The sequence below is a fragment of the Passer domesticus genome, chromosome 1 (genome assembly GCF_036417665.1).
Source record: "Passer domesticus isolate bPasDom1 chromosome 1, bPasDom1.hap1, whole genome shotgun sequence".
Lineage (NCBI taxonomy): Eukaryota > Metazoa > Chordata > Aves > Passeriformes > Passeridae > Passer > Passer domesticus.
This window is the reverse complement of record NC_087474.1, coordinates 137,230,188-137,257,226: the sequence shown is the minus strand read 5'-3', so window position 1 is coordinate 137,257,226 and position 27,039 is coordinate 137,230,188. Positions and strand designations below refer to the sequence as shown.

General features: G+C 37.8%; 1 protein-coding gene and 1 long non-coding RNA gene across 15 annotated transcripts in view; one reads left to right on the top strand and one right to left on the bottom strand.

Annotated features, from left to right (window-relative positions):
- Positions 1 to 27,039, top strand: part of TRIQK (triple QxxK/R motif containing) — a 61,579-nt gene that overhangs the window by 21,054 nt on the left and 13,486 nt on the right. For 13 of the 14 annotated variants that reach the window (XM_064391421.1, XM_064391461.1, XM_064391477.1 and 10 more), the window contains one exon: positions 25,292 to 25,377. In XM_064391421.1, coding sequence (XP_064247491.1) covers positions 25,292 to 25,377 — 86 coding nt within the window. Of the gene's footprint in view, positions 1 to 4,572; positions 4,728 to 25,291; positions 25,378 to 27,039 lie in introns of all 14 variants that reach the window. The other variant, XR_010348379.1, reaches the window with a different exon arrangement.
- Positions 458 to 2,262, bottom strand: LOC135282046 (uncharacterized). Its single transcript, XR_010348398.1, has 3 exons — positions 2,162 to 2,262; positions 1,078 to 1,230; positions 458 to 1,002 (listed from the first exon to the last, which is right to left on the bottom strand). It is a non-coding gene; the product is annotated as an uncharacterized LOC135282046 (long non-coding RNA).

Here is a 27,039-nt window from a genome sequence, read left to right as displayed (position 1 = left end):
ATCCCTCAGAACACAGAGTGCCCTAATGCTCCAGGCTCAGTTGTTTTGTAGATGGACATTTGGTCACCCTTTCTAAGGTAGATTATGTCTAGAAACAGTAAGCCAAGTGAGGCTGCACAGGGCCTGTCTTTAAAAAAAATAATTAATCAAATGAATTTAAAGCTCAAAATCCATGCTTGGAGTGATTGCCGGCCTTCTTTTCCAGCCATTTGGTATCTATGGATTGTTGAAAACATTATGATGGATGCTGGCTGAACAGCTATCTCCTGCTGACTAATGGTGTAATGTTATTTTTTAGCTTAAAACTTAATGTTTTCTAGCCTTGCTGGATACAAGGTAACCAGATTGAAACATTTTTCATACCTTTTTTTGATGGAAAATGGCAGCCTTCAAGGAACAACATGTCACAAAGTCATATCAACTTCCAACACAATTTTCAGTTAGATGTTTAGCGGAGTAATTTGAAATAGAAGCAGATTTTTAATTTCATTTTGTTCCAAGCTTTCTGTTTTGTTCTGAGTTTCCATACGGCGTGCCACATGTTTGCCCTGTGCCATGGTTCAAGTTCATGTTGATTACTTCAGTTCAGCCGTTTGCCTTTTTCTCTTCTCCATGAGAGCAGGATCACTCGTATCGTGTTTGCCTCTGTGCCACTAGCAGTTGCTGTTTGCTTCAGTAGCATTTTCAGAGGATTCCCCCAGTACAGAGATTGATACTGTTCTTCCCTGTCAGCTGGCTTTCAGCCATCTCTTCTGTCACCAGCCAAAATTTGTCTGTAGTGCCACTTAAGCTAGTGCTCCAGTATCTGACAGTGGCACTGCCTTCTCAGTGGGGTGCAGAGACAGTTACCAGACCAAACTGGCAATGGCTTTGTGAAGCCTAGCCCCAAGTGGACCAGGGACAGCCACAGCAACCTTTTCAAACTGGCTTTAGCTGTGCCTGGAGGAGGGAGGATGGCACCAAGGGATCTCTCCCTGTTCAAATCTCCATGAGCAGCCAAGGCTGTAGAAGAAACCATGAGGAAAAGTAATTTTAACACTTCTTGCTCATCTCTCACTCACAAACCCAAATATGTACCTGTAGTGCAGCAGCAAACAGGGAAGCTCTTTTGCAGAGCATTTCCTTCTCCCTGCTGCTGTTTGTGCTGCTGTGCTTAATTTGCTGGAATCTGAAGAAAGGTGTGAGGCAGTATGCATCCTTCTGCATTTATGCAGCTTTGCTCCACAAATGCTGTGAAAATAGCAACAGGTTTTTTACCATATTTGCTTTGTTTACTGTTATGTGTGCTTTAAGTTCCCAGAACAATTCCACATGTATATTTTCCATCCTTCTTCATCTGGTGTGTCGCTTGCTCAGCATGGAAGCTGCAGGATTTGTGGGTAGTGTTCATGACTTGTGTGATTGTGGGATCCTAAGCAGGCATACTGAGAGGATTATAGCATAACTAAAACCTGGTCTACAAATCAGGAATAGACATACTTTTGGCTCCCATTACTATTGTGTTGCTGTAGCATAATTTTTCATGAGGAGAGGTTGTTTGCCAATCATTCAACCTTCAATTTGTAGACTCAAAGGTCTGCCTATTGTCTGTTCTATATCTCCTGACTTGCCAGCTTGATCTTTTAGGAGCTGGAGCTTATATAGGCATAGCCTGGGGGTTCTTTGGAGCAAATAAGGCTTCTCACATCCCCCTGGGAAAGAGTAAAAGTTATGAATGAAAATATGTTCTCTTTTTGTTTTGGAAAGCACAAAGCTACTCGTTTTGCAGTGACTTGGTGATGGAGGTAGTGCTCGTTGCCATCACACATGTGGAGCCATGGGGCAGGGAAGGGGACTGGGTAGGAGTCCTGAGTTCTGCTGTGGCAGCACAGGAGTAGAGAGAGCAGTGACCACCTGAACTAGCAGATAAAACTTTGTAGGTAAAGCTGGGCCTTGTAGGGATGTAGGTACACAGTTTGTGATATTTGGGAGTGGGGCTGCAGCCAGCCTCATCCCTAATGGGCTACAGCTCTGCAAAGCAGGTGAACAGCATTGAAAGCAATGAGACATGAGTCCTGAGGTGCACTGACCAACCACCAAAGGGAACAGAAGGCACACAGGTACAGTGCATGTAAGGTGAAGAGTATAAAAGGTTGGGTTAAAGAACAGGAAGGGCAGATACTTGAAGCCTTCCAAAGTGATTTGATGTTACTCTGTATGGGCAGATGCTTAAAGCCTTCTGAAATTGCCTGGTGGTCCTGTGTGTATTGTGAATGTCTCAACTGTGACATACGTGGTGTGGAGACTGGTGACTTGTCCAGAAGAAAGTTGTCTCATCCTAGGGCTGAGGCTGTGATGTCACTGAGATAGAGAAGAGCTTGGGGACTAGTGGCAGCATGAACATTTCTGGGGCTCCCACCTCCAGCTACCAGCTGGGGCATGGACCTGTTGCCTTCTTGTCTCCAGAGAGAAGCCTTTCTTGTGGCAGATTGCCTTTTCTACCTACCCTACTGCTAAAAAGTTGTCTTTACCACCTCAACTCTTCTGTTTTGTGTTACTGTTTACTTTCTCTGTGTTTTTATGGACTTAGTGTACCTCTATCTTTCTTGCCCTGAGTAGTGCTGTTGTTTACTCAAAAAAAGCTGGCCACTATCAGCCTTCCTTTTCACATTAAAAAGAGTGAAAATATTATATTTTGATACTTTTACTTGAAATATGTTGCATACTTTGACATGAAATGTTGTTTTGGATCAGGAAATGCTTATTATCAGAATGAAAATTTGTGACATAATTTCTGAAGTAATAGGAACAGCAAAAAAATGTTAGGACTGAATTTGTACTGAAAATTTCAAAATGTCCCTGTTTCTCACCAAACAGCAATTCCTCTGTCTTTTGTCTGTTAAGAAAAGGCATGGAACCAGAAGGCAACACATACATCATTGAGATTGCTCTCCTCTGCCATAAGCAAAGATGTAGCAGGAGAGATGTCAACGGAATAAAAATTCTCCAGTCTATTTTTTTAACTAGTCATATTTTTTCCCTTTTTCTAATGTCAGTTGCCTGTTTACTGTGTGAAAGGAAAGGAGGGGAAACAAATACTGACTACTCAGAAAGTTTTCTTCTACAGTTTATTTATATTAGAAAAAAAAAAAAAACAACCAAAAATAGCAGTTCTGGTGTACCTTTTTTTGCATCTAGAGCATTACATTTGCTGTCTTGAATTTTTCTAATAAAAATCTATTACTAAGCACATAATAAAGAGAAGTAGGAAAAAAAGCATTCCTTTTGCTATTATGTGTGACTGTTGGCAAGTTTTGGAATTTGAATTTTGTACTTCACAGTGATAGGCCATTGATACCATGTGTAGTTCCCTTTTTTTGGAAAGAGGTTTTATGAATAATTAATTTGGTGTCACAAAAAAATGAACTACATCCTTTGGTCAGTTAGTGCTGTTTTGATTTTAATTTTATGCCAGTGGAATCACTTTCTGGAAACTGAAGCAGGAGCAGCTGAGGAAAACACTGCTGTGAAGCAAAGCCTAGTCTGGCTATACTAATTTAATCCACATTTTGTGATGATTGGGATGTTTTTAAATATGTTCTGTGAAGACTGATGATGAATTTTAAGCACATGCAGCTTGTGATCACATATTTTGTAAGTCCAAAGCTGCAGAGCTGTGTTTTATTGCCTTGGCTGAAAGCATAGAAGGTGATGGAAGTTCTGGATATGTACTTACATATGTGAGGATATTATTTAGTTTTCATTTGTTGGGCAGACATAGACTCAGTCTGAGCAAGAATGGGAGGGGTGGCTGCAGATCCAGAGGACTGTGGGAATGTGTTCATACACCTTGAGGAGAAGCTAAGGAGAAGGGTTGTGTATCTAAACCCTTGGCTCCCATCCCTTCTCCACAGCAATAGATAGTTTCTTTGAGCTTGTTTGACTATACTGCTTTTACTATATGTTCATACTACACTTGTTTAGTACTCTTATACAGATGGAGGTTCATAGTCTGCTCTTATTTTGATCTCATCAACAATATCACTATTTCATTCAGTGGAGTTGCTACAAATTGGTATAGGTGTAAATGAGAGTGAAATTTGACATGTTTCCAGTTGCTGAACTGGCTTTCAGCATGGTGTTACTTCAAGCACTTTCAATTCCTGTAAGGTATGCAGTGTCTACAGGGCTGTTGCAATGTTACATATTTGTGTTTGTACTTCCTCTCACCTTCATTCAATTCTTCATGAATTGAATTCATTTCTGTAATCAAAGTCAACTGATTTTCAAAGAGAAAAAACTTTTATAATCCTTTACAAAATACATAACATTTTCATTATAGACACATAAGCATGTATATATTACATTCAGAGGCAGAGCAGTTTAACATTTTTAGAAATTCTTTCACCAGGCTTTGAAAATCTTAGCTCATGTGTGAAAGCTGGACTTCAAAGTACTCTCTACAGTGTGAATATGTAAATCTAATTTCAAGCACCCTTTTCTAAAAAAATTCAGACATAATTTTTTGCTGTGTACATTGTTCATCTCACATTCTCTGTGTGTGGTGCATTATATTTGCTTATATATTTGTAGGTGCTATTGCATTAATATGAATTCAAGGAGAGTTGGACAGTGAACTACAAATTGGATTTCCTCTCATTTCATCATAACAAAGCAGTGGAACAGACATGAGAATGGAATGCTTAGCACGGATGCATCTCTCTGGATGTGCTTGATAAATATTTAAGGTGAACATAATTCATAGTTGTAACTGCATTTCTTTAGCTACAATGCTATGAGAAGTAGCTCTGGTTTTTTTGGGTGCATTTAAGTTTTGTCCAGCTGTTGTCCTACCATGCAAAGTGGTGGTCTCTGCTGCTCCTCCCCTGTCTGGACTAGCAGGAATGCAGGCAGCAAAGTCTGACAAGCATTGCAGGGGCAGTGGTCTAAGAAGAAAGACATAAGAGTCACCTTGGATCAAGTCAAGAGGTTTAACTGAAAGGATTTTTGTATTTCATGCTTCAGGATGTGACCACATGCATTACATAGTCCATCGGGTATTGCACCTATTTATGGCCTTGAAAGAGTGTGTTAGGTGTCCATGTTCAGGGAAAGCATGAGTGCAGAGTAGTCATGTGGCTTCTGCAGTGAATTGAATGTGATGAATCACATTAGTGATTGCTATCATGCAGTCCATTAATTGCGTGTTGTCATGGATTTCTGTAACTGGATTGTATTAATTTTTTTTTTATATGGAAGCTTTTGCTTGTATTTTGGAAGAAAATTAGGAACTGGCTATATTGTACTTTTCAAGATCTTGAACTATTTATGGCGTTGTCTGCTCAACTCTACATATTGCTTGCAGGCTTAAAGTGTTGGATAAGAAAAGAAGTTACAGGGCAGAAGGAGAATGGTCTTAGGAAGCTCAGATTGCTAGAATGAAAATAAGAAAAAGCATTTGCGTGATTTGAATTACAGTTACAGAAATCTATAACATCGTGTGACTAGCTTTTATTTGATGGTAAAGACTGATTAAAATAAGCACTATTGAAGGTATTCAGACATTCAAAGTTATTTTGAGATTTTTCATTTTTTTAGTAGTTGAATCAGTACAGAAAAGCACCATGAAGTGAACGAAGAGCTCTACAATAAGTGGAATGTGGGAAAACAAATAATTTGCCCTGATTGAGCACTCTGGTTTCACTTAATAAATTTACAGATAATATAAGGCAAGTCACTAATCTGTTGCTTAGTTTTTGAAATACTTTACTTGAAATCTTGTCCTTGTCATTATCTCAGTTACATAGATACCCTGTTCACTATGGGACCAGCTAACAGATTTTTGCTCAGCTAAGCTATTGATACTGTTCTAGAGTAACTCATAGAGTAAACAATAGTATTTTCAAGAATTTTGACTGCCTGTTAGATAGGCAGAGTGGGAAAGCCTGTTTTTTCGTTCATTTATTTTCTGTGAATATCTGATAATTATCAGCATATTTGCATTGTTGCTGTAAGATTTGTACCAAAACTGATATCCTCAGTTGCAATATTTGATTTTACATTAACTGAGTAACAATAATTTTAGAATACATAGGGAGTTTTTTGTTAGAAATAATTTCTTGTGATATTTTAACCGAATACCTGTGGGCCATTCATAAGCATTGGTGTTTGGATGATCTAGGGTGTGATAGGTAAGAGGATGTGACACAGATTGTCAGTAAATCACTTGCTTAGGTTCAGCCTAGGTGATAGTCATGGGAAGATGGTAACTGCCTGGCAGATGTTGGGTGGCATTTATGATGCGATGTTTGTGCATTCAGTTCCTAGTGGAGAAGTGTTGAAAAACATCATTATTTGTTGGCAGTCAAAACAGAGAGGAGCTGGATAATGAACTAGCATATGGAGTGAAAGAGTGTCTCAGCGTTAGGCATAGTCTCTTCAGCTCAAGGTTACAGCATACTGGTAAGAGTGCTGCTCAGATTTACTGAAGCTGTGTTGGGTAGGTCTGAGCTCACACTGTGCATTAAACTCTTCAGCTTTGGGCCTCTTGAGTGCAGTCCTTGAGTTGACCTGTCTCTTATCAGCACTAATTAACCTGGCCATGAGGCTGTGTACTGTGACAATGCATCTCCTGCTTGCACCTTACCAGAGTGTGCAGCTGTCAGTTTAGACCTGGCCTGAGGGACCTGCAGTCGCTGTGAACTGAAGAGCAGGGAGAAGTTTTAAGTTAAAGTAGAATGTAAATGGGGCCTTTTGCAGGCACTGAGTGGAGATGTGTAAGAATAATCTCTACAGGCTTCTGTTCTAACAGGTGAATGGTGAGTTTGGGTGATGATTCATGTCTGCACTTGTAGGTTAAGCAAGAATTTGTACTGCTTTCTGGCACAGAGGTCAAATAACCCTGATAGTACTGTTAAACTCTTTTATCCCTAAAACAGAGTGGCTGCATGCACACTGCTTATGGAAAATTGCTCCAGGCAATTTTCAGTTCCTTCTTAACCCATAGGTAGGAATTACTTGGGAGAGAGTGACAGTGGGCAGTGTGTCAAAGACTGTTGTAACAATTGGAGTGAGCATACCCTTTAATTCCAGTTCTGTTCACGTTGTCCAATATATTGGTGCACCTGCAACCTGATATTCAGAGGGTACAGTTCAACATTACAAAGTGATCTTTAACAACGCCTACCTCTCTCCTTTGTTCCTGCCACCATGTCGCCATGTATAGTATACCATCCTCTGGGGTGGCAAAGCTGTTCATATGTCATTTTGATCCAGCTTGAAGTGAAACATGTGCTGAGCAGTTTGTGAGTTGAGTGAACTCCCTGATCTGCTTTGTCATCTGGCTGCTTGCACCAGCTAATACACAGCAAAGCCAGGACAGCACTCTGCAGGAACTGGTGTGGCAAAACTCAGGCCAGCAAGTGCCATGAGCCAGTATTGCTGCTGAACACTTTGCAAAGCTGAGCCACGTGTCAGCTGAGTTTAGGAAGAGTTGTTACTCCATATAACATGGAGATTGATTTGTGCCCTCTGTTAATTTCCCTCAGTTTCTCAGAATCAGTTTTGATCTCAATCCAGTGGCCTCTGTAGGTCAGATCAGGCCTACAGGTTGTGTTACTTTATGAATAATAACTACAATAGTTTAAATCCATGTATTTTTAGAGGTATTTTACACTGTCTTCAGTGAGCAATGATACTGCCTTTCCTATGTGTGGAAGGCGTAACAAAACCTGAATGCAGTCCTGTTTCTGGCACAGCCTTTTCCATAACGTTCAGGTATAGTGCAGTGGTGTTTTGCCTACTGAAGAGCGGAAAGAAGTGGAGTGAAATGGCAACCCCCAGCTAGTGGGGTTGTCTCTGAAGAAATACTTTTACAGAAAAGATCGGCTCCTGTCCTCTCTGCCTTTTCTGGAATAGATGAGGACTGTGCAAACTAGAATGCACAGAGAGAAACATTGAATAAATTGCAAATCAAATAGAACTGAAGGTACAATCCTTAACATACTTCATAGTGTGAAGTGTCTCAGAAAATCCACCTGTTAAGTACAATACCAGATGGAAAAGATTGGTAGAGTTACAAGACTCATGTCTGTGATACAGGAAGCTCTGTGTGTCTTGATAGGCAGCTTGGAAAACCACAGACCTTGTAGCATATATACTCCATGAAAGAGCTTCTATCCAAATGCTTTAATGGAAGAAAGAAATATCACCCATGTTTGTGTAGAGAAAATTATCAAATTCTAATGAGTAATCATCATGAAAAGGACAAAGAGGGAAATGCTTTCATGTATTCCTCAGAGAGGGAGAATAAAGCATTTTGGCTCTTACAAAAACAGAAAAAATGTATCCCACAGAGGCTTGTCTTCCTCATCTTGTTTCTGTCACAGATGAAAAAAGAGAAATTAAAAGTATAGTTTAGTGTTAATTTTTTTTTTTTTTTTTTGCTTTATTCAGCTACCTTTCAGGTAATTTTTAGTCTGCAGAGAAACACTTCCTACAGTCAAGAGACCATGAGTAGGAAGGTTGGATTTTCTCGTGGTGGAAATTTGGGACAGGTATCACACTACTGAATTTAGCACTTATTTCAGATGCTTATCCTTGTTACTGGGAGCAAAATCCAATCCATAAGTGTGAAGATAAAATGAAAAACATTTCAGTGCTGGAAAAGCTAATTATGTTTCTTCACCATTTGTTGTTTATGGCCAAAATGGTATCAAAAGATACATTGATGACCAGCTAGTTCACAACTAGTGATATCAATTAATTGGCTGGAAATCTTAGTGGAAAGTTTCCCTTGCTCCTAGTGATTACTCATGGTTATGAAAAAAGTGTACTTTACTTGTATGTATTTAAAGTAATGATAAAAAATATTGAAGCTATTAAATAGGGTCCTGGGGACAGTGAGTGTGAAGTACTGAGTACTGATTTGCTCACCTGTGTTTAAGAACGATGATTTGGATGTGAAAGAAATGCTGAAAGAACTACTAGGGAAGACCAAGAAGAGCCTTGTTTAACACAGCTAAACACAAATTAAGACAAATATGGTTCCTTTTGGAACTCCCCGAGTAAACACATGGAAAAGACACAGTCCATATATATCCAGTCCATAACTGTATAAATTGTTCATAAAGAAACATAACAGGAAACAGAAGGCAGTTTCTTAACAGTAGGAGATTGAGCTTCTTGGGTAATGTCCTATTGGTAGGCTAAAGCAAAAAAAAAAAAAAAAACAAACAAAAAAAAACAAACCAAAAAAAAAAAACCCAAAAACAAACCAACCAAAAAAAGCTCCCCAAAAAACCCCAAACTGAAAGCTCTAACTTGTTTTCCAACTGATCATTTTCTATGATCAGTTTTAAAGAAAACAGCATGATACATGTGCCTTCTCTAGCAAAGCACTGGAATTCAGTAGTTCACCAAGTCCTTCCTAGTCATATGTTCCATATGGACAAAGTTTCACTGTGAAGTGGAGCAGCTTTCATGGGTATTTATAGCAAGAGAATGCATTTGGAAGGATTACCATAACTTTCTAACTGAAGTTTCACTTGTGGAAAAATTAATACTGAAAATCAAGATTTCAGGAGAGCTGACAACATAATCTTGAATTTTACTGGCTTCTTCCTTTTTTTTTTTTTTTGAGAGAGAGAGAGAACATGTAATTCATGCTGAAAGGAGAGAGATAAGGGAGAAGGAACACATTTTGATCATAACACTAAACTTTGTTTTTAGTGCCTGTGCTCTCAACACTGTGGTGAAGCTATCACAATATTTCTACAGCATCATTTTTTTCTGTTTGTTTTGGGGACTTTTTAATAAATTGTTGAGTGTGCATTTGGTGCTGCTGCACTTTTTGTTCTTTATATTACAGAAGTGCAGTACCTAACAGTCTGGTAGTAAGTATAGTGTGCAGTTTATCAGAGGATCCCCAGTTGTACATCTTAGACAGGACTTTCCTATGTTACCCATTGGTCCTAGCTGTTCCAGCATGTCCCAATGGCAGGATGTGACACGGACATTTTGTAATCAAAAAATCTCAGTAGGAAACTGAGGGGCTCATACCACATACTTCTAGCAATTAGCTCATCTCCAGGGAGTGACAGAAAAGAAAAACACATAGTGTCTGTAAATTGACAAGGAATCTAGGAACATATTTTATTTAGTAAGTAAAAAGGAAGATTTTCAAACAGTTTACAGCAGGTGCCAAAGGTGGTGGCATAAGGGCATGGTAAGGTGTTCTATCTGCACTGCATACATCACTGACTGAGGTGCTTTCTTTAGGTGGAGTTTTCTTTCTTCATCTATTTATTTATTACACAGCATATCAAAACCAGTAATTTGCCAAGTATTATTTTAACTTAGTCTATCACATTTTGAAAGAAATTCATGCAGGTGCGCAGCAGTTACTGGAATCTTCCCCACAGAATTGCTCAGATCTTAGAAGTATGGGGGACATTGGAAGAGCTCTGTTCTCAGTAAATCTTGGAACAGGTTGATATATTGGCTAGACTGGGTTATAGCGAACACCTGGAGTGGAAAGTGATGAAGGCACATGCATATCTGGGGACTGTTGGTCACTAACATATCACACTGGTGTGTCAACTAGGGCTGCCATTTGAGCAGTGTTTGAACTCAAATGTTGTAGTAATACTGTTTTAATAATTTAGTGTTGTCTATTCTGCATTTGCAAAACATCCTTTGCTAAATTCTTAGAACTGACATAGTGAGATTCAGTGGCTTTTTTTTGGCTCTAGGAAAAGCATGTCTGTCACAAGGACCGTGTTGTTACTGGAAGTGACATTGTGTCTCTTTTCTTCTGAAGAATGGAGCTGTTGAAAAATGGGCCATAGGGAGGGTGTGTGGCTTTTTTGTTGTTGTTCTGTGTTCTTGTATCTACATATCTGTCTATCTGCAAAATGAGACATTCAGAGAAACATTTCATTCCAAATGTGAGACAGACCTCTAGGTTGCGAGGAACTGAAAAATTACTTTGAAAAAGAAATATATTGAATATTTTTCACTCTGCATGTTATGTATAATAAAGGTGTCCTTTCTGGTGTGTTTAAAGAACAGAAGCAGCCGGATTGAGGAATGTCAATAGAGGACCATTCAGAGAGTTTACAAATAAACTCTCATCTGCACAGATCAGTGCCTGTCCTGTCTGTTGGGAGCCCACCTGGGGGACAGGGGTTCCTCTGTGCTGATGGTTTCCATCAGGACTCTCTCACAGGAGCTGAACTAACACCAGGTCACTGGCCACCTAATGATGCATGGCTGATGTTCTGTGTCTTCTGTCACATGCTGGAGCACATTAGGAGCCTCTAGACTGAGGGACTTCATCAAGGGAATGCAGGGGGTTGCACATAGGACCTTTGTGATCAGAGCAATGTCCACATACAGTTTGTGAGGAAAAAAGCATAGCTAAAAGTTAGTTTTCTGTTTAATTCTTTTTAATTTTGTATGCTTTTAATTCCAGAAGCTGAAATTGCTTTGTCCATGGATTTATAAATATTTAACACACATTTTTAATGAATAAGAAATTGAATTTAATGGTCAGTAGCAGATTCAGTTACTTTTTCAGGTACTTGTTTAATTATTTCTCATTATATTTGTAAATGTAATTTTAAAATCTTTAAAAATAAATTAATAGAGGCCATCAGAGAATCATCTCCAATAGATAACATTCATGAGTGTTTTTTACTTCTATTACAACATTAGGATCTCAAGAGTTTTTTATGAGTACCAAAGTCTTGCAAGGAAAAGAGATTTCCCAAGGTCATACAGTAATTTTATGAAAGATTCAGGAAGAAAAGACAGCTCCATGCTTCATCTGATCTCATCAAATAGTTTTCCAGACTGTAGAATTTTTTCCTAAACAGTCTTTCCATCTTTTGTATGTTTCCTTCAAGAGACATCATACTTAAAAGATCATCCTTTGGAATAAAGATAAAAAAAGGTACTGGGAATACTAAAAAAAGGTACTGGGAGCAACCATTGATTCTTTGACTAAATTACCCTAATACATGCATTTTGCTATTTAAATAATTTATAATATAGTGATGTTCAAAGTAAGGCTATTACTGAAACCAACTGATTTTATTCATTAAAATATCAGCAGAACAGTGGTCCTGATGCAAATAGTGAAATAAAATCAAAAGGTCTCAGATAAAATCATTACCATCACTCTGATGTCAGTTATTGGGAAAAAATGAAACATATAAGTTACTTGACAAGTAAAGAGAAGGTTTGAAGTAAAGCCTAGCTATTCTTCACTGTGTATTTTAGATTGCAGTATTTGTGAAGGATTTCAGACATTCACCTGTCAGGCAGTAAGTCCAGTCCCAAAGTTAGGAGTAAGATGCCATTGTTTTGCTATACACACACATGTAGTTCCTTTTCTGTGAACTTTCAGAAAGGGAAGAGGATGGAGTTGAAGATCTGAAAAATTAAACTTAAAAGCTAGTCAGGCTTCTCTATTCTGTTATCTTAACACCCACCTCATCACTGACAGAAGCCTGGTTGGTTCTTGAAGGTAAAATTCTGTCTCCTAATATGCCTTCAAGACATTATTACACCTTTAGTTCTCAGGTCTATAAACCATTATTCTGGATGCTCATAAATATGCATTTTCTTTACACTTTAAATAAGCTGCTATTGCTGTCATTCACTTTTAGTTAAGACCTGTCAGGTGGTGTTTCTGTTGAAGGAAATAAGTTTAAATTACAGGTGAACTGAAGATATGTAGTTCTTAGGCATGCTAAAATTATGGGTGAGTTGTAGAGATTATTCCTCACAAGTAATTTTGGGATCCCAAGGGATAATGGTGATGTGTACAAGAGATGTTCCCTTCTTAGCTAATTCCATTAAAAGCTTCTGATTTCTGCATTGCTGGAGTGAGACTCCAAAAATCTGCTTTTCTGTCTTGCATAATCACTTTCACAGTATCCTGTAACATCCACCTCTGCTACTACTGTCAGTGCATTGACTCTTGGAGTGACAGTGATATGTAGGTCTGACAAAGCATCCTTTGCAATGTGCTGCATTGAAGTGAGAACTGCAAATGCTGTCAATTTGGAAACCTTTTCCTGAGGCAGAATTAATAAATTACACCTTGTATTTTGGGATGGCTTTGTTATATACAACTGGTCCAGAATGATATGACTTACTAGTAAGAAATGAATCTCTGCATCTTGGCAGAGAGCATTCTATTTATTTTCAATTCCAAGAAAAGCATTATCCACTGGATAGTTAAGGTATTCAGGATCACAGTTTTGCCATTCTTACAGTGTCTGACTTCTTGCAGGTCTCCTTACACAGATTTTTCTTCCTTTCACTTTCCAAGCATGGTTGTGATTATTCATAGCCTATCCCCCTCAGCTCTTGCAGGTCTTCTGCTCCTAGATGAACAACATGAATCCCATCCCTTGTACTAAAGCCATAAATTTAGTCTGTCCCCCACAAGTTCTAGCTCCAGTCCAGGCTTTGTTTGGTTCAGACCTGGGAAGATTTTCTTTAGCAAGTTGTGACCAGTGGTGAATTAATGTAAACTTGGCAGCAAAGTCTCAGGTTAATGTTTAAAGAAATTTCTGCTCAACAAAGCAATTGTTACAGAGAAGTGGCCTTAGCTCCTCCTGAGCTGTACTGTCTCTGGTGCTCTGTCCCTGGTTCATCATGTGACTTCGTTAATCTTTGTTTACTGCAAGGCTTTGTTTGTTTCTCATAAAATCAGACACATGCTTTAATACTGTTCAAATAGTGCCATCCTATTGTGTGTGAGAACAGAAAACTGAAGCTGATAGAAACAGATGTGATATTTGCAGTGAAAGTCCTCTATTATGTTTCATATGGCCTCATCTGTTCCCTGAGTTGCTCAGGTTTTCTGTGCCACCTCCAAGGCCTCTCTGTTCCTATTAGGAAAAAGAGGCTGTGGGTGACAGATTGTGTCATTCCCTTCCTGGACTAGTTGTCACCATCCCTCCTTTAAGCAAAGCCCCACAACAGAAAGGTTGGTGAGGTGTTGTTGTGGATGCCTGTGGCTCCTTGGAAGGTGCTTATGGAGAAGCATTAGACATGGGAGAAGGGATGACTCCAGGTTCCTGTGGTGCCACAGTCCCACATGGCACAGTCCCTGTGTGATGCCCCAGGGACTGGCCCCAGTCACCTAATAAGGTTGGACATGTCAGGTAGTGTGATGTCACCTACAGCAGAGAGACAGCCTCCTCTCCTGAAACACCAGTGACTTTATCTAAAAGGTTTAATAGTGTTGCTGCAGTACTTGGTGATATCATTCTTATTCAGCAACCATTTTTGGGAATGATTTAGTAGTGTTGTCTGGCAGTAGCACGATGTACACCAGAGTAATAAGGAAGAAGTTTAAAATTACTGTTATTGAAGAAATTCTTCAGGCAGTGGTTGGTTTGTCCTGCTTAATGCCAGAGATGTGGTCTGGAAGAATTTCTTGACGGTTTAGATGGACCAAGGCTGCTGGACAGATTTTCTTTGGTGAGGAATGAAGGAAGGTGACATCCTTTTGACCAGGATCCTTTTGATCCTGGTGCTAGAATCATATACAAGTATGTTGAATTTTTTCCTAAAAACATAACCCAGCGAGTATCTGACTTCTCCTTTATTGATTTAGTGATTTTAGTTGCTCCTGTTCTGTTCAAGGTCAAAAGGCAGTAATTAATATAAGACAATGGTAGAAATTTCTGTAGTTGCAGAGATAAGAAGAGCAGAGAAGATATTTTGTGGAACATCTGTTACAAGGATATGCTTAATTGTGGGCAACTGAATAGGATGACTTGGTTATCAGTGTCTATATTTTCCTTTGTTGTCTTTAAGTGCTCTCAATAGAGAACTATTAGTAGTATTTTCTTACTTTCCTGCCTAAGCACAAGCCAGTATTTGTTGGAGCTAACCTCTGCTAGTTATAAAGCAAACATCACAGTAACAAGCAGACAGATGGAACATATAATGTTCATAAATTATTGATTGCAGCTTCCTCATCCTTCACAGTAAGCTCTTCGAGATAGGGACAGTTTCTTGTAAGGATCCACAGTCCAACAGGAAGATCAGCAACAGCCAATGTATTTTGGCTATTTTCAGTTCAATTTTCTTCTCTGATAGAGTAGCAAACTTAGCATTGATGGGGAAGAGGTGCCATTTACCTTGACATTGTATTTTGGTAAACAATATATAGATTAAGCTGCTGCAAGATGGTACCAAACTGATAGGAGAGCTGTTCTCAGTAGTTACTAGTAGAGCCAGGGTGGCCTGGACCCAGTATTTTAATTGGCAGTGGGATGATGAATTTAGTCTGTGAATTATACCAGTATGAGAGGCAAATTCAAACTAAATTTGAGAAATCAGGGAAATGGCCTGGAAAAATAGAATAAAATACAACAGAAGAAGGGCAAGTTTCTTAACTGTGCCATAAATATTCAACCTACAAACTGAGTAAGTGTAAGAAATTACACTTATTGCTTATGCAATAATCTTGGAGAAAAGGTTTATAACAATGAGCAGAGTCACAGGCGGAATGTTTGAATGTGTAAGGAAAGTATTTACATAAAAGATACCAATAAGATCTGTTTCCACTTTTGGGGGGATATATCACATTCCTCTGTTTGCAGCCCACCATTAATAGAATCAGTGTAAGCCAATTGCAGCTGGGTGCAGCCTGAAACAGAGGCAGAAAGACTCATTGCATTCTGTGTGTCTCTCCTACCACGCCTTACACTACCTTTTTCACACCTCTTATCATCAAAGAAATTGTACAATAGTTTCTGGTCCCCAAAAATAATCTCATCAAATGTTTGATGAAAATGTGGCTTTTAGTTGCATTGATAGTGAATACTTCAGAGAATCATAGAAGAGTTTGTGTTGGAAAGAGCCTCATCATGTTCCATCCCCTGCCATGGGCAGTGACACATCTCACCAGATGAGGTTACTCTATCTGACCTGACCTTAGACACTTGCAGGGATGGGGTATCCACAGCTTCTGTGGGCAGCCTTTTCCAGCTTCACCACCCTCACAACACAGAATTTTTTTTCTAATATCTAATCTAAGCCTACTCTCTTTCAATTTGGGGCCATTCTCTCTTGTTACAATATGCTCTTGTAAATAGTCTCTGCAGTAGTAGTTTTGGTTTGCTTTTTTAATTTTCAGAATTTATACTAAAATGTGGTTGTTTATATGAAAGTGTAACTGCAAGCAGTTGTTCCATAGCAAAGTTGTACAAATGTACTCAAAACAACATGTACAAAGTAATGTATGTATATATTATGTAGGTGGAGAAGAAATAAGCTAAATACCCACCCAGTGATCTGTTTCAAATTAATTGTGTTAATTTATTTTTAAGAAAGGTATTCAATGTTTTCATAGTTGTCTGTTTGAGTAGGAAATGTTAACAAGATTGTTGGAATGGTTAATTGAAGAGCTGCCATGCTGTGTGTGGAGGCTCCTTTTACATGGAGCCACTACTGTTTAATGGCTGTAGGTGTGCACCTGTTGGATTTAAGCACAGGATTGCAACAGATAGTTTAGCCCTGAAGGGCATTAAAAAGGACTGCCTGTCAAATAGTAGCAGTAACCATCGATATTTTTAGTGCTGTTCTTCAGATCTTTCATGATAGTGTTACAGTTAATTGAGTATATTCTACGGGTATTGAAAACAAATTTCCTGAATAATTAGCTGATTTATTGTTTTTATTTGTTTTTCTGTACATTATTAATAATTGGTTTCCTGAATTTATTTTCTTAAATAGTTATATAGATTTTTAAAGTATTCCTTAAGTATCAGAAAATTTAAATATGCTCTTAATTACTTCTTACAATCAAAATATGGCTAATACGAATTTTAAATGTAAACAATTTTTTTTAAATGAAACACTGCTTTTCATGGCAACTTATAGAAAATTTGAGGGATTTTCTGCTTCCAGTCAGAATATTATATTTAACAAATATTACCAGGCTTCTGGTTTGGAATCAGGGAAAGATAGCAATAATTAAATGGGTATATTTTGATGTACTTAAGAATGCATTATATTTTGGGGTTTTTAAATCTTGCATGCAGCATAAAATGAAGTTATTCATTTTAATGTGTCCTTCTTGTTGGGTTAAAGCCGAAATATAGTTGCTTGAAAATTAATTTACCCCTCATGAATGACTGGTTGGATTATCTTTGTAGCATTGAATGTCAACCCTGAGCTCAGAGCACATTGTGTCTACGGTAAAAAGTTGTCCCTGAGCACTTAATGTTGTGTTAAATGATGATGTGTCCTTTGCAAATGTATTATTAGTGTCAAGCTGTTCCTTCTCTCAAGACTGAAAAATGGTCAGTGATTTGAGCTGCCATTAAACCTGAATAAAATAGAGAGGCTGTGGGGGGTTTTCATGCCTTTTCTCAGTACAGACACACTCTTGTGTAGGTATAAGACATATAAAAATCTTTCTGTTAACCTAAGACTCCAGAAACTCCCTTTGGAATCACAGCAATTAAAAAGAAGAAAATCTCACTTCTGCTTCTCAGGAAAAGAATGGTCATTGAATGTATCTGTGTGACACTCATAACACAAACCACAATATTAAGTACTTGAGATCTTGATCTTGTTTCCATAGATGTGAGCTAGGGCTATATTGCTAATTCTCAGAGATTGTAAAACTGTTACTGCTGTGTGGTTTGCCAACTGATTTTTACTGAAGTTAGGCTTGAAATTCCCATGGAATCTTGTTTTTCTGAGGTTCCTCAACATTCTAAATAAATAGTTGTTTTCAGAATGAAGCAGGCATGTTGAAGATGTGTTCTCTGAGAGCAGAGTTTCACAGTGTTTCACTGGACTGAAGATTGAAATAAATTCTGTTATTATACAATTAGAATACAATGACTGGATTAAAATCTCTCAAAGATCATAGAATTAAATACTTGTTCATGCACTTTAGGAGGCAGGTGTGTAGGTACTTCAGTGGTTTTCGAGGGTGTTACAAAGCACTTTAGAAAACACTTCTTTCCCCATGCCAGACACCTAACTTTTTGGCATTTAGAAAGGCACTTAAAGTAAAATTGTACTGCTATGTATGAGATGATGGAGCTCAGTTTTGAGCTCATACTTGGTTTTTTTACTTCCAGGGCATGTAAGAAAATAAATGCTTGCCTTTACTCCCACTAAGAAACAAACTACTCTGAAGTTAGGGAATTGGTGGTAGTGCAAACTGATGTGAACCTTTTAGTCCATTGACTGGCTGTTTGCAGACCCTACTGAATTCCTTTGGGGCTCTTTAGTTCCATTGCAATGGTGGCATTAAGGTACTTCAGGCAATGTAATTTTATGACTAAATTCTCTCTCCGCTGTTAGCCATTTAGCTGGTTCTGTAGAAGTGATTCCCTGATAGTTGAAAAAGGCAAGGGCTATGCACATGCAGAAGAAAACAAGGACATGGACATAGTATAGTGAGTCCAGTGAAGGGTCAGGATGTCCATCTGGAGTACAAGAAGAGGCTGAGAGAGCTGTCTTTACAGCTTTAAGAAGAGAAAGCTCAGCTGAGATGTTATTGCTGTCTACAAATACTTAATAGGAGGCTACAGGCAAGGTGAAGCCTAACTTTTCTCAAGGGTGCACAATGGTAGGACAAAAGGCAAGTTAGAATATGAATATCTTGGTAGGTAGGTGAAAAGTATTTTTACTAGAGGAGTGATGAAATGTTGGGAAGAGTTTCTCAGGGAGGTTGTGGAATCTCTTTCTTTGTAAATACTAAAAACTCAGCTGGATAAGCTCAGCTAGTCTCGCTCCCAGACTCACTGGAGGTGACTTTCTGGGTGAATACAGTTTAAAAACTGGTCCTGTTCTGAGCAGAGGGATGGATCATATGACTCCCAGGAATGTCTTCTAACCTATCCCCTGAGACTGTAGCTTGAAGCAGGGCCATAGCTGGTACATGGGAGCAGTTCTGAAGAAGCAGTGTGCTAATTGTGGTGCAGAGTGCAGTGGCTCTGTAGCACAGGCATAGCTAACTGGCTTGGGAACCAGCGCATCATAGCTGGGCAGGGATGGAATTCAGGCTGTGGTTTTCAATGCAATTCACAGTCCCTTCATGGATCTGTGATTTTCTCTCTATAGTACTAATAATGCCCAAGATTATTACTTCAGAGGTAATTTGACTGTGTCTGTAAATGACTTGAATCAAGATAAAGTCATGTAGGAACTGGTTCTTCTTCTCTGTTTATCCCTTAGAGCTATTTCCTTAGGTCATATTTATTCTGCTTAACCTTGGAGTTGAAGCCAACCCACCTGACTTGGATTCTGAACATCTCTAGTTGTTCTTGACAGTGGAACAGGCAGCACCAGGGAGCTCTTTAGGTTGTGCTAGGCTGCTGTCACTCACTCTTCAGAGAAGTCTCTCTATGGGAGGTAAGGAGAGACCTAGACTAGCAATCACCTAAAACTGGACTCAGGTGTAATGGGTGTGATCTTCTGTGTCTTGTGTGTAGGGAGGTTGTGGAGGATGGCGTGACTGAACCTTCCTCCATCCTGGGCCTTTGTCCATGCTAATGAGATCTCATTCTCCCTTACCCCTGTTACTGCAGGTAAAAGGATGGGATGCTTGAAGTCAGACTGTAGAAACCTTGAGAAGACCAGAAGTCCATTTTCTTGTTCTGTTTATTCTGTGGAGTTTTGTGGAGGGTTCTTAAAACCTTCATTAATTCCTATCAATAATCATGATAAACCAATTGATTTCAGCTTAACTAGGTGTGTGACTTCATGCTTGCAGTTTGTCAGTAAATCTTGTCACAATCTGTCTCTAGTTTCTAATTAGATATGTATGTATTTTAGTATGGTTTTCAATATCAGTTACAGTAAGGTACTTTAGTTAAACTGCTACTGGTAACTAAAGTTTACCCTCTAGTTGTAGTTTTATTGATCCTTAAGCAGTACTTCAGCATATGAAATGGATTGCTAATGTTTGGAAAACATCTTACTAATGTTTTTAGTATGACTATAATACCAGCACAGAAAGATTCAGGACAGCAGTTTGTTGGTTGTTACAAATTATACTGAAAGTATTGAAAGGAATTTAAATCTGTAGCGTGATTAAAAAATGTAACTATCTGTCAGGTTTTTTGGCGTGCTGTAAATAACTCATCTTCAAATTATTTGTCTGAGTAATTAAATTTAGATTGCACATTTCTCATTTCAAATATTTTGACTCTTATCTATTTGGTTTTCCATTGTGGCTTAATTGATGTGGTCTATATAAACGGACAATAAATTTATATACCTTTGTTATAAAGATCAGTCAGTGAATAGAACTTGGTATTCATCCCAGACAGAATTATGATTGAATGTATTTGCAAGATTAAAGCACTGAATTTACTTCTTTCTAATTAAAGGCAATTAAAGATTTGCAGACACAAATAAAAGACAATGAATTGAGGAATAAGTGTAGAAGCAAGTCCATTTGCAGGTGAAAAGAAGTGCCTTTGAAGCAGAACCAGCTGTATTTTCATTGAAAGAATAACAGTTTAGGAAGCTTTTCTGCATGTGCTTGCTTGATAGCATAATGTACTCATAAGCAGCTTACGCAGTACAGTATTCAGAAAATAGCAGTGCATTAATTTTTAAAGTAGCAAATGCAGGCGAAGAGCAATGCTGCCACATGATGATAATGAAGGTGGATATTGTAAAGTCTGCTGAGAGAAAAGAAAGCAGGGAGCTCCTGAAATGTGAACATTTATAAAACAATAACTAGATATTCATATGATAATAAGCTTGGACAGCAGCATCAACAAAGGCCAAAGATGCAGTCCTGTTTCTGCTTAAGCCTGATGAATTGAAAAGCAGAGAGGCAGTCTTTAGTCTGTTATTCAATTCCAGTAATGAGCTATTGTTAGAATGAAAGAGTAAATATCTAGAAGGGTTGGAAATACTTTTTTTTTGTGAAGTTATTCTGTAGATTTTTTTCAGGTTTTGTCTTAAACAGCAGCATCTTTAAATACAATCCTAAATGTAGTCAGCTTTCTGTAATACAGTGCTCAACATCCTGCATTCTCGGTCACACATATAAAGGAGCTTGGTATGTATGCAGAGGTACAGTGTTGTGCAAACTACCTGGCAGTGTCACAGTATTTCTGCAGACTAAAAAAAAAAATAATCCAGAACTTAAATGAACTTGCCTTTTACTTTGTTTTTTGGCATTTATCATCATGTCATTGGAGGTTTTAATTAAAAAGAATACTGAATATCCAAGATCAGGTCATCTCTAATATGTTATTAAAATTATTGAATAGAAGATGTATGAGATCTCAGTTTCCCTTGTAAGCAGAGTTAAATTTAAAAAAATCTTGTACAATTCATAGAGTTTTATTCCTAGTTACATGAAGAGAAACAAACTCACTTTGCATGTTGTATGAATCTCTAATATCCACTCTGAAGGAGGAGGCACGCTTTGTCATTTTTCACAAACAGTAGCTGTTTTAGTAGCTAAAAAGCTCCCTTATCTTCACCCTGTTCTAATCCTATAGCTAGTAAAATGGCCTTCATTTCTATCCCAGGAAAGTTTTCCAAACAGGATCTGTAAACATGGCTCAGCTTAGTTCAGGTGCTACTGAGGTCACTTTGCCACCAAAGGAGTGGAAAAGAAGGATGGAAGGAGGAGATGAGGTGCCAGGCAATCTCTGTAGATTTTCTGACAGGCAAAGGCTACTTCAAGCACTGGATGGGAAGGTGGATGATCTTTGGAGGCACTGTCAGGAAGTAGGACAAGCAGAGACCTGTAGTCAGTAAAAATAATTGCCTTATCATGGAGTACTTTAAGTCTTTGGCCTTAAAAATAGAATGGAAGTAAGTGATGGGACTGAAAAAGGAAAGAAGTAGTGCATTTGTTTAAAAATAAATAAATAAATAGCAGTAGTTGTAAAATAAGTTTAGGGAAGCTGGCACTAGAGTTTAGAGTTTGAGATGACAAATTGATAACAATAATGACTAGTCAAAGAGATAAGGATTATGTTTAATAGAAAAAGTAAGATTTGGTCTGGAAATCTTCTAGTGGTATCTTTTTGGCTTCTTCTTGCCTTCATATATTCCATCAGGAAAACTTGGTGTCTCAGATAGGCATTGGATAAAGCAGACAAATGGGGCTTTGTCTGATGAGTCTGTCTCAACTGGCTTTGATGATCACTTCCTGAGAAGAAGAAATAGCTTAAACGGATGACTCTGACAGATAAATGTACCAGACAGCTTGCAGGATAAGTAAGATAAAACTAGAAGACATTGAGAGTGTGATTATACTTATCCCGACTGGTTGAATTTGCAAGCCCAAAAGAAGGGAGGCTGTAGGGAGCCTGTATTACTTTTTTCTGCTTGTTTTCCAGGTGGTAATGATCAGTATTCACGTGACAGGATTTTTGCATTTCATTGTTCTTTGTAGTCCTGTAGTGCAGATGTCTTTCCCAAGGCCTCAGAAAGTTCACATGTTTTAAGAGTCTTTTAGTACGATTGCTGAATCTGGTTTTCATTACAAAGAAGTCCACAGATGCCCTTTTTAAACTTTTGCACTTGGTGGACTCAGACTGTTTCCCTACCGTATTGTTTTCCTTTTGGCTATTACATTTAGCAAGGAGAGTGGTAAATTAATGGCAGGTGCATGGATTTGGAGAACTACCAGTTCTAGAGTCATCACTGAAATAGCCTGGTTGTTATAGGAGGGTTAGTTGTTCATATCAGCCTTAACAGAAATCTGGAAGTATGCTCTAGGTAAGTAGCATCCAGTCTTAGCTGTAGCCATGATCCTGGAATAAAGAGTAGCAGGGTGGCAGGGAAAGAGCACCAGTAAGCTTTCTCATTTGGATGAATAAACACGGTTCTGCCCATACATGTATTTCACAGTCTGGGTCTTCTGTGCAATATTTGCCCCTGCTCATGTCACCTTCACATTTGAGCTGTGGAGAAGAGGAGGGAGAATGGGCAATGGGAGGAAAGGGAGGTGGCTTTTACTGGCTGACTTGTGTCCCATTCGTAGTGGACCTTACCAGGCTTTCTAGTTTTCATTATCTAATGCTGTTAGATTATGGAAGGGAAATTTCTGACTGTCTGGTTTCATTCACCTCTGATGGAAGAGCAAACCTGAATTATGAGAACTGAGATTGAACGTAGTGTTTGTCAGTTATAGAGTTCTAAATGAAGATATTTTTCATGCTTAAAACATTTCAGATTGATACATTTCTATAGTTTGTTCACAAGTAAGTAAGAACAGCTGCATCACTTATGAAAGTTGGCTCCCAACAAACAAACAAAAAAATTCAAGGCTGGGGTGTGTCTACGCCAAATTTCAGCCTGGAGTGTATTTTTATGAGTAACGAACTTCTTCCATTTGTAATGGAAGTTCAGAAAGATCTTTTAACTATTTCATGGCAAAAGTATGCATGTGAGACTTCAGGGAGAAGAAACACATTCTGGCTGATGTCATCTCATGACTTAGCCATTTTTGTGGTTTCTGCAAGTCTTTCTCCAGCTGTTCTAAAAAATTACTGTACTCCTGATGCATTCTATTATCAGATATTATTGACTTCTGAAAAATAATGCTGCAGTGGTCCTGTCCTGCTAATAAGATGTATTGACTGGATGAATATATTGGAGCCTCTGACATAAATCATCTTTCTGTCATCCTTTCTTCACTCTGACTTCTGAGTTTCCTTGGATATATGCTGCCTTTTTTTTTATTCGTAATACATATGGTTTCAGTTATTTTTCTATTTGTTATTGAGTATTTTTAAGTTATTTAAAGTCTTTCATGAATAATATCTGACCAAAGAATAGTATGGAGACCTTCCCAATATATAATCCATAGGATTGAGGAGAGATTATATAATGAAAGCAAATTTGTAATGCAAGTTGAGCATTCACGTTACGCTACACAGACAATATCTGTATTGAGTATGAGCAGGGTGATACAAGGAGCAGACAAAGTCAGAAGTGGGTTTCCATTAATCCAGTGTATTACTGGAAAGAGATATTCACATTTCAGAATTTCATCACTACACAGTAATATCCCAGTTTTCAAGGTAGCCATAAAATTAGAATTTTGCATTATTGATTATGAATGTTAAATAATATCTGCTTGGATAAATGGGGTTTTGTATACAAAACCACTGGACAAAGTTTTAGAGGAAAAGTTAAACTATTTGACTGTAACAGCAATGAAAGCTAATATACAAATAGGTAAACTTAGTGATTTGAGAAAGGCCAAACATTCTGCTTTAAGCATTATAGTTTAGCTTTGGAATTAGGCATAAAGAAAAAAAAATATATATGCATTAGGAGGGAAAAAATAAAAAAAGACTTTTTTAAAAAGCCAAAGCAGTTGTACTGAGGCTGAATCCCTCCGAGCAGTTTCGTCACAGATTCTTCATTTTCTTCTCCTTTTGTGACTATCTGTACCTTTACTTCTGTTAACTGAAAGAAGCTGTGGTTAGTAGTTCATAATACAACACTAACAGGCCTTTCAGACAGCAAAAATATCCCTGAGATATATCAGGTGTTTTATGCTTTGTTATTAAGTTGAGATAAATGATTTATATCATTTTTACCATTTCTGAAAGCTTACATGTCCTCCTCTGAACTCAGTTCATATGTACTCAGTGTAATCAAGCCCTGGGCTGCACTCTTTCTACCTGCAAGAGATAGTTCCTGTAACTTGTAGAAAGTTAAGAGATAGTTCCTGTAACTTGTAGAAAGTTAATCTAGAAGATTTTGTGTAACGTCTTTCTACAAGCACATGGCGTTAACCAATGATTTTATTAGCATTTACTTAGACTGTCTCCATATCTCTGAGTTCTGATGCCTGCAAGTAATGTTCCACTTCAGAATTACAAACCTTTACATTCAACAGAATGTCTTGTCTTGCACATTTATATGCGCATTAGAGATGACTAGGCAAGAAAAATTCTAATGGAAATTTTCGTTTTGATTTCAATGAGAGGGGCAAACATAATCTACCTTTGATCTACTTATTTGCTGACTGATTCCTATGGACCAATTTATTAAACATTGTACTAGAAGATATTTATCCATAGATGTATTTTGATGTCACTCTGGAGTAACAGGTTCTACACTGATTTGTCAGATCTTGTTTCTGTCACTGTCTGTGTTAAGCATGGTTGTTCCACAGATTGAATCCCTGTGTGACAGAGTAGCTGTTGTTTAAAATGCTGGACTGTGGGATGTTTTTAATATGTTGAATCTGACTTTTCAACTGAAAAAATGCTCACGTTCTTTGTATTATTTTTACGTTGTTTTCATTGAATATGCTTTTTTACTCTAGGGAAACAAGATTATAAGAAAACCAGGCCCATGTTAAGAGCTACAAGATTAAAAGCAGAGGCCAAGAAAACTGCACTAGGCGTAAAGGTAGAGACTTCTTTAATAGCTCAAACCACCTTTGTGTTTGTTTCTTTTCCCCATAGATGTGCTGTGTGAATATTGATTTCTGAGAGATATTGTTTATGACACTTCTAAATCTAAGTAGAATGCTACAATCTAAAATATTTATGATTAACTGCTTTTACTTAACCCTAAAATGACTTGAATGTTTGAAGTGCTGAAAGATTTTAGGTAGGCCTATGTTCTTGTTATGATGCATGCTTATTTTAAGGTTGAAAGTACTGTGTGCTTAGAAAATTGATGGTTTTAGGAAGCCTGTCTACACACAGAACAAATTCTTTAACTATTTCATATTGTTAGACAAATTACAATAAACATTTCTCATGTTCCTCTTCTCACCCTATATCAGTAATAATTTAAAGACTGGGTTTGTTAAGTATTGTTAATTCTCAGCATTATTGTCTCAGTATGCATCCTTGTGTACTGCTTGTGACTTGCAAAAGAAGGCTTAACTAACAGCAAAGGAAAGCATATGGAAAGGTACTAAATTTTATTTTGAAAATGTTCCCTTTCCAGGCAGGTATGAACTGTAACAATTATTTTAGATCACAGCTGTGAATATGAGCAAGGAGGATAATTGGAAATATTCTTCGTTATCTACTACCCGGTGTGTCATCAAAACAGGATCTGAGCACACATTATTTATGTTGCCTCCAGTATTTTTTCCTCAAATTTATTTTTTTTAATCTAACTGATACACTATTAACTTAACAGCAAGAATAAAACCTGAGGAAAATAAAAAACTAGATCCATTATCTGGGTATTCTAGTAAAAGAAACTTCAGAAATGTTAAAAGGAGAACATTTTCTTGTTTCTGGCAGATGAGAAATCAATTTTTTCAAGTTATAGCTTATAGCAAATGCCAAGGTATTACTACCAAGCTGTAACAGCTGTTAGGCTGCCAGATGATGTATTTGGTTGTCTTCCAGAATTTGCTATTATAATCACGAAACAGTGCTTTCTTTTTGCTCCTGATTGCTGATCTCGATCAAGCATTACCGTGTGATGCAGTATGTTTTCACAACATAATCTCCTCAGTTAGTGCTGTGTGTCAGGTTTTAATGAGAAAAAGTAGATTGCCTTTTTTGTTTAAAGGATAAATTATTAACCTTTTGAGTTCCTTTTCCTTCTTCTCTTATTAAATTTTCCTTTTAGTTTTCATTTTTCTCCCAATGGCGTGACCTTTTAAAAGTGATGTTCTACTTGGAGGCTTAGTGTACAGCCTAATTCTTTTAAAATGAACATGTTTTTGCATGTCTTTCACAAGTGAGAAGAGTATGAGATTTAGTCCTTCAAAACCGGTTTCATTTCCTTGTTTTCTTAAGTAATTCTTTCCTAAAAATGAGGGTGAATGGGAAAGCATATGTGTCATCATATATGTAGTGAAGAATTGAGTATTATTGAATAAAGGACTTACGCCATCAAGGTGCGCATGTCCTCTCCAGGTCCTGAACGGGTGTTTCTGGGGTTCTGCTAGTTGTACTGTGTGATGTCTCAGGTTTACAATCCTGCTTTTGCCTTTTAAAAAAAAATCTTTAGAATATCTTCTTTTGGCTGTAATATGTTTTTGTGCTTCTGGACCTTAAAAAAAATATGGATGATCCCCAAATAGATCACAGTAATTTATTT